The sequence below is a fragment of the Vipera berus genome, assembly GCF_964194415.1.
Source record: "Vipera berus genome assembly, chromosome: Z".
Taxonomy (NCBI): Eukaryota; Metazoa; Chordata; class Lepidosauria; order Squamata; family Viperidae; genus Vipera; species Vipera berus.
This window is the reverse complement of record NC_138205.1, coordinates 14611513-14622129: the sequence shown is the minus strand read 5'-3', so window position 1 is coordinate 14622129 and position 10617 is coordinate 14611513. Positions and strand designations below refer to the sequence as shown.

Here is a 10617-nt window from a genome sequence, read left to right as displayed (position 1 = left end):
AGTTCCTTTGTGGGAATAGAGATTTTAAGTTCTCCTAAAAGGATAGAAGAATTGTGCAACATCCCTGTCAAGGAACAATTATTGGATACTGGTTGCACATCAGCACAGGTTACAATGACACCCAGATAAATTGGCAATCCTAGCACATTTCCTTGGGGGGGGAAAGTCCAACTGAATTTTGTATTATTGTACAAACAGGGTCAAAAATCAGAAGGTACTTTATAGAGCCTATTTTTAACTATCCTTACAATTTTGAGAAGAAATATAACAGCAAAAGATGTTAATTCACATTAAATTGTATTTCTAAATTATGGAATGTCTTCTTATGAAAAGCACCTGCTTTATCAAGCCTGGGGCTTGCAAAGAAAATAAACTTGCAAAAGATGGAAAGAAAGTCAGCTTCCTGATGTCTAGGAATGGATTTGAGAGATGTTTGTTATTGATTTTTGAAATGTCATTATATTCTAAAAATGAAAAGATGAAATGGTATGTTTTTATATGCTGTAGATTTAACAGTAAGATTAAGTATTAAATTCAATTATATGAATATTTATTTGTTTTCCAGTCGCCATAGCACACTCATCTCAATCACTTTGGGCAGCTTACAATTAAAAAAATATATTAAAATGCTAAAAACATTTTACAATAAAAAAACCATAAAAACAAAAGAAATATATCCCGACACTGTGTGGATCATATTACTTTTAGTTGTTGCTTTTATTATTTTAATCACTATGTATGTAGACTTTTCATATTGTATAATCATTAGTATATTTTCTGGCTTGATATCTTTTTAATTAAAACTCTATAAGCTAAAATAAAAAAAAATCTGGAATAGGCCAATTTATTGTGTAAAATTTTTATTAGCACTACAGCCAAAGCTTCTCAACTTAATTCAAAGTATCTTCTTCAGTTTGGACTCAAACACAGTAGTTGTTTACCTGGGATAAATCCTTTAGAAATTGATTGGAATTCCTTATGAAAACCTCTTTATGGACCTGGTCTGTTGGCTCAGCATCTGATAATTGAAGCTGAAGTCAAAGTATAAACAAATAATCCCTAACTTTAGCAATTGTTTCTCACAGAATTGTCCTCTGCAATACACAGAACTCACTTTTCTCCACATTTTTACTAACTCTGCTGTAAACTAAGGAGAAATTAGTGTACTTGCGGGACTAATGTGACATGCAAAAATTAAGTTTCCAAATTAGCATTTCTCAACCTTGGCAACTTTTAAGATAATTGACTAAGAGTTGGAAGGGACCTTGCTCTTCTAGAACAAACCCTTGCTCAGTCAGGAAACTTTATACCATTTCAGACAAATGGTTGTCCAATCTCTGCTTAAATACCTCCAGTGTTGGAGCACCCACAACTTCTGGAGGAAAGTCGTTCCACTTGTTCTCACTGTCAGGAAATTTCTTCTTAGTTCTACGTTGCTTCTCTCCTTGATTAGTTTCCATGCATTGCTTCTACCTTCAGGTGCTTTGGAGAATAGGTTGACCACTCTCTTCTTTTCATTAAACTTGACATACCCAATTCCTACAACCCTTCTTCATATGTTTTAGCCTTTGGTCCCCTAATCATCTTCGTTGCTCTTCTCTGCACTGTGTGGCTGGGGAATTTTGGGAGCTGAAGTCCATACATCTTAACACTGCTAAGGTTGAGAAACACTGGCCTACATAAGCCGATATGCTCAGTTGCTATTAAAGGGAAATAAATAAAGGTTATTCTTTTATAACTTGTATCAAATGTAACACTAAGATGTGAGGCTATTTCCTGCTCAGACAGAGAACTCACAAATGGTAATTAGCAAGGACTTGCTAAAAGCTTCCGGGCCCAAGGTGGAAATTACAACCAAGGTGGAAAGTACAAGTAAACGAGATAAGATCTAGATAAGATCATAACGGATAGATGGAAATGGTCAGAAGGACCCTTTAGAAATAGGAAACAACTTCAAAGAATGACTTAAGCTTCTTAGGAATGGCCTGTATCGTGAAAGAGTATAAAATGCCTACTTTGAAACTTGCTCAGCACGTTCTTTGAACCCAATCCAATTTGGGAAGGGTCTAAGAGGACGCGTTTGCAAACGCTTTCTTTCTTTATTATTGTCAATTTTCTTTTCAATAAATCTTTGCCTTTGTTAACCAGACTTGTCTTCGAGTTGTGAGTATCAGACTTTGGACTTTTAAATCTCACACTATTAAAAAACATGACAACAGGCTCAGAGCCAATTTACAATAAAGGATCACAAACCAGATTTCAGCCATTGTATCAGTCTGGCTTGCTGGTTAGAAAGAGCTCAGGGGATGCAATACTAAGCTTTTCAGAGATTGCAGATTTTTTTTCTCTGCAAACTGAGTGTTTCCAAAAGTGTTTCTACAATCTCCCCATCAGGCAGGATGGACAGATAGCCACTAAAAAATTATTTATCCTGCCTTTTGTTATTTTCACAAATACGTAAGTCAAGATGGTGAACGCATCCAACAGTTTCCTATTTTCCCCACAACAACCCTGAGCCATTTGGAATGAGACAACTGATACGACAAACCACTTGTCTGAAACGGTCTAGACCGGGTCTCCTGCTTGAGTTAGGGCAGGGGTCGGCAACCTCGGCTCTTTTATGACTCGTGGACTTCAACTCCAAGAATTCCTGAGCCAGCATAGCTGGCTCAGGAATTCTGGGAGTTGAAGTCCACGAGTCATAAAAGAGCCGAGGTTGCCGACCCCTGAGCTAGGGGGTTGGACTAGAAGACCTCCGAGGCCCCTTCCAACTCTATTCTGATTGATTGAATGAATGAAAGCAACTGGCCCAAAGCCACCCAGCTGACTTTCAAAGCTAAGGCAGGATTTGAACTCACGGTCTCCCGCTGATTGATAGGAAAGGGGAAAAATGATAAAAAGTCGAACTAAAAGGCTTGTGTTGAGGCCATGCCTGCAGCAGATTACATTTTTAAAAAAAAGAAAAAGAAATCTTTTAAAATCTTTTCTCCCCTCCCCCACACACTCCGCATACTAGCCTTTGTTTCCATCTACTTGTATTGTTTTCTTCCTTTTACTTAGATCTTCTCTGATTGGATGAAATCAGGCGCAGATCTCCGCCCCTCTAACTTTCTCCCTTTTTGATTGGTTACAGAACTCGGCGTGTGTTTTGATGGCTTCCTTTGAGCGAACACGGCTGAGAGCCCAGGAGACTGCCTCTTGTTGATTGGCGGAGAGACAGGGTGAACCCGGGGAAAAAAATCCCGCGATCTAGCTGGAGGGATTTTAGCCGCGTGTGCCGTGGGGCTTTCTTGGGTGGCTCTCCAATCTGGGATCGGCAGAAATCTAGGTGGGTGCTGTTTTTTTATTCATTTAGCACCAGACATACTGGTGTGTGTGTGTGTTTGTTTAAAGTTCAGCAATTGCACGGAAAATGAGATTTCATCCAGTGCTTGATTGAATTTCATGGAATTTATGGGTTGCGGATCTCCCTGCAAATTCTAGAGGGCAGCAAGACGTTAACCTCTCTGTTGCCATCTAATGATCGTCCAGGATTTTACAGCTCAGATCCAGGTGTCCGGTTAATGAGGATGAGGATGATTTGTCTGCTATCCTTAAAAAATAAAGGAGAAAAAAGACGGGGAGAAAAAATCAGCCCAACTAGTGGTTCTGCAGCTTCTGAGGCTGGAACTGGTTTAGAAAAAGAAACATATTTTGGAGTGGTAAAAGGTGAAATCCGTGGAGCAAGGATTTATCTAGCCCAGCTTCCGATTCCCCAGACAGCCCAGCCAAAGACATTTGGGAAGTCTGTATGATCTGGAAAAAAAAGCCCTGAGAGTTTGGGGTTACGTGCTAAATTGTGGTTTGCTTCATCATGGTTACTGAACAATCCATAGTTAGGTGGGTCCCTGCAAGGGATGATGTCATTGATCATGATTTACCAACCACAGTCGTGTACTTGGTTTATTATGGTAAGTCAAAACCAAACCTCCAGTGTTGGAGAAACCTTTAGCTGTTTTACCTCAAAAGCTGCCATGGATTGTTTTAATGTCCTTCCTTGCATATGAAACTGCCACACAAGGGTTGCAAAGAAGTTGGTAGCCCATGGAACTAAATAAGAATGGCATTTTGCTTCTTTTGCTGTGGTGATAGATGATCAGAAATCCCTCTCATTTGCTGAAAGTGCATCTTCCATATGTTAAGGTTTTCAACCCTGCTTTTGAGGAGAATAGCCTTCTGCATATGCTTAGAGGCACTCCTTCCTTGGGTGATTGAGATGTAAGCCCTCATACTGAAAGTAAGCTTTTATTCCTGGGGATCAGCTTTGGAAAGTCTTGACTCGGATTAAGCCCAAATTTGAGGACATGAGTATTGGTGAATTGGAGAAGTTTGGAAATTGGGATTAAGCTGGATTTCTGCTGTCTTGGAAGCATGTCTAAATGAACCGGAGAACACTGGGCCAGCTGTTTCACCCAGGACAATTTTATGGCAAAGCTTCACTAGGACCAGACTCCACCCTCTCACAGTTGAAAAGGGCATATTGACATTCATCATCTCAGAGAAGGGCAATTTTTTCCGAACCGTAGGCCCTGCATGGTCTTTAAGTGGAGTGCCAGGTATTGTGCTCTAAAAAGTTAGGGATGGCTGGGATAAAAAATTAATTTGATTTCAATGTTTTATCTATAATTGAAATTAAATATGGTGATTATTCTCTAATTGTGTTTCTAATACTTTTCCAGAGTAAAATATGGTTAAAAACTGGAAGTTTCTGGAGGCCACATCTAAACTTTTGAGGATATTAAGTGTGCTCTGACATAGCAAAATATCCTATAGTTCAACTTAGAACAGTTTGTTTAACGATCGTTCAAAGTTACAACAACACTGAAAAAAGTGAGTTACGACTGTTTTTCACACTTACAACCTTCGCAGCCTCCCCACGGTTGTGTGATTTACATTTGGATGCTTGAAAACAGGTTCAGATTTATGATGGTTGCAGTGGCTTTGTGTGATCACTTTTTGCGAGCTACCAACCAGCAAAGGAGATGAATGGGGAAGCCAGATTCACTTAACTGGGTTACTAATTTAACAGCTGCAGTGATTATGGCAAGAAAGATCGTAAAATAGAGCAAAATTCACTTAACAAACTTCTGGCTTAGCAACGGGAATTTTGGACTCAGTTGTGCTCGTAAGTCGAGGACTACCCGTATTGATTTTTATGTAGGAAATGTGTTGCAGGAGAATGCAATAGTATCTCTTGTTTTTGGCAAACCACTTTATTAAATCTTCCCTCCAGGTGTAACTGATGATGGCATCATCAGAGAGGGATAAAGGGAAGGAAGAGAACTCAGATGCCCAGTTTCAGGCCACTGTAGGCGAGGAAGGGAGGACAGCCTGCCAGACCTGCAAACATGAAATGCGTGTAAATCCATCGGATCTTCACCAGCACATGTCCACCAATGCACAAGACAGCACCAGAGAGTCTTCTGTGTCCCAGACTGGCGAAGAACATAGAGTTTCAGAGGATTGTGGTCTTGCAAACACCATATTCAAAAGGACAGAGGTAACAGAGCTTCTGTTGTATTTGCTCACCCACAATCACTTGCTGCATGTCCACATCTATTGCGTTGAGGCCTTAATTTAGATATTTATGCATCTCTGTCATTCGTCATTAGTCTCATCTTCAGGAACTTCCTGAGCCTATTTTGATCCTAAGAAAATTTCTTGGGAGGCTGTAAGAATTATTTAAAGCCACAGTTTTGAGGAAAGTGAATGACAGGGTTCATATGTGGTGCTAAACTATGATTTGTTTAGCCATAGTTTCTTGAGTAATTATGATTGGCGGTATGCAAAAACTTAGACCAAGCCAATTATACAGTTAGAACAATCAGTGGAACAACCTCCCCCCAGAAATTGCGAATGCTTCAACAATGAAAGTTTTAAAGAAGATTGGACAACCATTTGTCTGAAATGGTATAAGGTTTCCTGCCTGAGCAGGGGGTTGGACTAGATGACCACCTAGGTCCCTTCCAACTCTGTTATTGTGTTATTCTGTTACATGGCAGCTTACTCTATAGACAAATCTGATCTCTGTGAACTTTCTTGTCTCCTAGATACCGATGGAGGAGCATCACAGTGGAAGTGATTGATTAATGACAGATCCCACCTCCCCCCAATCCTGCTCCCACCCTCCCCATCTTTAATTGGGCCATAGTGTTTGCTTGCGTATTAACTTATGTTTTTAGTTTATACAATTTTTATCTTTTATGACCGTAAGCCACCCAGGGTTACCCTGTGGTAAAATGGGCACCCAATAAAATTATTTTATAAATAAATATTTAGTTTTAAAAATCTTAACCAGTGTCCAACAAATTGTGAATCTTTTCTTAGCTGCAAATTGCCCTAAAAAAGTAGCGATTTTAAGAAGCTGTGACCCAAGATAGTTTTTGTTTTTATTTAATGCTGAGACACAGAAAGAGTTTGTACCACGGAAAGATCCATTTTAAGCTTTGCTCTGCCCTCCGCTTCAAGCATACCTCTGACTTCTTATTATCCAGTTGTAAACAGGCCATTGTAAAGGAGTGGGACCGTTTTCTTATTCCCAACCAGCTAAATATTCACTTTACTCTGATTTTCCCTGCCAGGCCTTGCACACCTGCTCAATGAAGATGAATGAGGGAAAAGTAGATGAGGCAGTAGTGACTAATGGGCCCAGCGCATCTCAAGCACCATTTCAGTTTAGCACCAATCCCACTCTGGAAGACATGTGAGGCACCCCTTTACATCACCCCACTTACCCCTAATTCATACCGCTTCCCCTTTTTGGAAGGGGTGCATATGAACGATCCCTCCCCTCTGCGGCCTTTTCATCTTCTCTTCCATTTTGTCTCCTGCAGCCGGAGCCTCCAGTCGGCCTTCGCCGCTGAGCGGGACTGGGGAAAGTATCACCAGCCTCGGAATCTGCTTCTTGCTCTGGTTGGGGAAGTGGGGGAGCTGGCAGAGCTCTTGTGAGTATAACAATCTGGGGAGTGGGAGGGAAGAGATGAGGAGGTAAATCTGAAAATGCCTTCTTGGGGACCACAGCGGTCCCACCCACTAGGAGTTAGGCAATGCAGAGAAGCTTTCCTTCTCTGCAATAAAGTTATTTAAATTTGAATTTTGTAGGTTTCCATCTTCCCCTCCCTCTGCAGTTTAATTCAGGAAAAGGGTAGAGATAGTCCTCAACGTACAACCACAGTTGGGGCCAGAATTTAATTGCTAAACAAGGTAGCTTTTAAGTGAGTCCTGCCCGATGCTATGCCACTTGTTAAGCAATAACTGCAGTTGCTAAGTGAGCTGTGCTGTCATTAAGTAAATCCGCCTTCCCCCTTTGACTTGGCTTGTCAGAAGCCAGCTGGGATGGTCACAGATGGCAATCCATGACCACGAGATGTGGCAATAGTCATAAATACAGGCCAGTTATCAAGTGCCCAAATTTTGATTACATGACCAGGAATATATTGTAACAGTCATATGTCCGAGGATCGGTTCTAAGTCTTTTTTCCCCCCCAGTCATTTTAACTTTGGCCACTAAATGAAAGGCTATAAGTTGAGGACTACCTGTGTGTCCACAGGAGGAGCTAAGATTCAGTTAGCTTTGATGACAATAGGACTGCTTCTGAAGGATATCTGCTAAGAGAAGAGTGGGCTTCCCTGGGCAGCTAGTTGTCCCCTTGGCCGGGGGGGATTTTCCTCCACTCAAATACAAGCATACATTTTGAATTGGACAACTAGGCAAGTTGCAAATTTGACTGGCAGTTGCGAGCGGATCTACAAAATGTGGATGAGGTGCTTTATGGGGGTCCCCACGGCTGCAACGCTCTGTTCTGTTCCAGCCTACAACCGGCCCTGTTTGTGTGTCAGGGACAACCCCTTTTTCCTTTTTACAGTCAATAGGCTGGAAAAACCCAACCCAATTTTATTTACAGTTCAAACAAAAAAAGCAACAGACTATTTCCTTCAATAAATGAGCCAAAATATCAAACAAGAGTCAACAAACGAGTTAAACAGAAGTATCCAGAACAGACCAGGATTCCCTTAGAATGTCTCCAAACGGTTGCCTTCAGCAACCAGCCCCGCCCACACCTTTCCCTTTTATTATCAGTCCCAAGGCGTGGCTTCTCACTGCCTTCTCCTCCTCTCACTGAGTTGCCTCATTGATTTGCTCTGCTCTGCTGGATTGCCTTCTGCTTCTAGCGTCTCTGAACAGATTCAGCTGTGACTCCTCTGAGTCCGACACCTTTTACTCACATAGCTGAGCCTTATGAGGAACATGACTGGAGGGGCCAGGCTGAGAGTTCTGCAGTGCATCAGAGCTTCCCTCTTGACACCAAAGGTTCTCCAAACCCCTCCTCCTCCTCAGATTCATCAGACTCAGCTGTTGGGAGCACAGGCTGATACTGAATCACAACACACTCATCCATATCACCGGTCGGGGACTGGGTTCAGACATGCTGATTTGGGTTTGAGCTTAAATGACTGTCCTTGTTTACACAGCGATGCTCTTTTCATGGTTTTATTAGTTTGGCATGGCTCCTGTTCCATCGGTTAGGTTACAAATAGAGGTGAACCTATGTGTCCCAGGATAATGTTGCACGATCCAATCTGGGTGGGTCACCAGGACCAGGGGTTTTGTATTCCGAGCTTTCGGACTTGTACTGCACAACCAAGTTGCTGAAGAAAAGTCAAAAAGGCTAAAGAGAAGTTCCCTAAAGATGGGTGCCAGCAGGAGTCTCAAAAGCTCAGAAGACAAAACCTCGGCTCCCGATTGCTGACCCAGGTTGGATCCTGCATAGGTTATGTTATTTATTTATTTAGCCCAGAAATAATTACCGTAACCTTTATCAGATTACAGGAAAGTATTTTATTTTTAAAATTTTAAGATAAAGGCTAGGGCAGGGGTAGGCAAACCTTGGCTCTTTTATGACTCGTGGACTTCAACTCCCAGAATTCCTGAGCCAGCATGGCTCAGCATGGCAACCTCTCCATTTCTCCTCAGCATGGCTGGCTCAGGAATTCTGGGAGTTGAAGTCCACGAGTCATAAAAGAGCCAAGGTTGCCTACCCCTGGGCTAGGGTAATACTTTCTGGGCTAAATAAATAAATAACACAACCTATGCCCAGAGCAAACCCTAGTATTGACAGCTGCTTCCTAGCCCTATTCTAACTCACCAAGAAAAGGGAGGGGAGAGAAGGATTCTTCAGCTGTGGCACTGGATTCCATTTTCCATGGATATTGCCTTGTCAAGGTTAAAAAAAACTCTGGTTTAGCATGAGAAGAGAACCTCCCTCAGGTTTCCTTCCCCCTCTTCAATCTGGTTCCATCTAAGCATTTTTTTTTTGCACTCAGTGCTTTTTGTCTGTTCTTTTTTTTTAGCCAATGGCGGGAAGAAGCTCCCGAAGGCCTACCAGGGTGGACCCCATTGGAGCGTGAAGCCCTTGCTGACGAGCTCAGTGACGTCCTCATTTATCTGGTTGCCCTGGCAAACAAGTGCCACGTGGACCTCCCTACGGCTGCTCTCCGTAAAATAGAGAAGAACCGCCTCAAATACCCAGCCAAGCGGGTCTATGGTTCCTCCAAGAAATACACTGAGTATCAGGAATAAGGATGGAGAGAACCTCTTCCTGTTTGGAGAGGAGAGAAATCACTCTGTGCCTTCATCTAGAAGATGCTCTTTTCACAGTTTTTCTTTGGGACGAGCAGTTCAAAGTGACCCCTGTTTCACTCTCGACTTGGGAAGGATCCAGCCAGCTCTGATTCAGAGATAGACCAATGGACCTGTTGTGGAGATCTCTGGTTTTTTTTTTTTATCCTTTGCCCTGTCTTTTCTTTTGCAAAGTCGGTCTGGGGAACCTGTGACCATCCGGGAAGTGTTGGGCTGCAAGAGTTATCGAGTCCATCCATGGTTGGAAGGCTGCAGATTCTCCCTCCCAAACCTTCAAGGGTTGCAGATGGATGCGTGGGAGTGCAGAGGAATTTCTCTGGAGGGAGGTAAAACTAAAATGTCACATTGGCTGTGGAAAAAAGATGGTTTACAGAGAGAAAATACATGCCCCCTTTCTCAGCGAGGTGTATCGAGCATAGAAGTGCAAGGAGTTTTTATAAACTCTGCTTTCTGAGTGAGGCTAGATTCTTCTCTCCAGCTTAGTTTTACTTTTGTTTTTAGAGAGAAATAGGTGGCCACCATCTTGACCTGAAGAATCGACGATTTCTTCTTGACTGCACGTTCTTTCCAGTAGAATTGCCCACCTCAGAGTGTAAATTACACCTCATTTGGTGTCCACTTTGGCCTTAAAAAAACCCCGCGGAGGGCTTCTCTGAGGGAAGAAATGGTGGGTGGCTGAAGAATGAAATGGCTGTGGTGGTTTTCCTGCCCAGACTGGCAACATCGCAAAGCTATCGTCGTAAAATAATAAAATTTCAAGAGGCTGCTAGATACGCCTTCTCTGTGTTGATTCATTTGCTCCTACCGAGTCGGCAGAAAGGACGGGTGATGTCGTGATGCAAATGTGTCATCCCCTTACGAACACGTGACAGCACAGTGTATAGTCAGCACATGCCTGTGATATTGCAACACCGGTGCAGAAACAGTGGAGCACGCGT

At 42.4% G+C, this 10617-nt stretch overlaps 1 protein-coding gene across 2 annotated transcripts; it reads left to right on the top strand.

The window, feature by feature from the left end:
- Nucleotides 1–3234: 3234 nt before the first annotated feature.
- On the top strand, nt 3235–10433 carry LOC308679075 (dCTP pyrophosphatase 1-like). Of its 2 annotated transcripts, XM_081346311.1 has the most exons (6): nt 3264–3328; nt 4719–4869; nt 5273–5539; nt 6621–6742; nt 6873–6983; nt 9391–10433. In XM_081346311.1, the coding sequence occupies exons 3-6, from the start codon at nt 5282–5284 to the stop codon at nt 9617–9619; spliced, it is 720 nt and encodes a 239-aa protein (XP_081202437.1). In that variant the 5' UTR covers nt 3264–3328; nt 4719–4869; nt 5273–5281; the 3' UTR covers nt 9620–10433. The 2 variants fall into 2 exon arrangements, with proteins under 2 accessions (XP_081202436.1, XP_081202437.1); XM_081346310.1 differs by lacking the exon at nt 4719–4869 and having other exon boundaries at nt 3235–3328.
- Nucleotides 10434–10617: the final 184 nt, after the last annotated feature.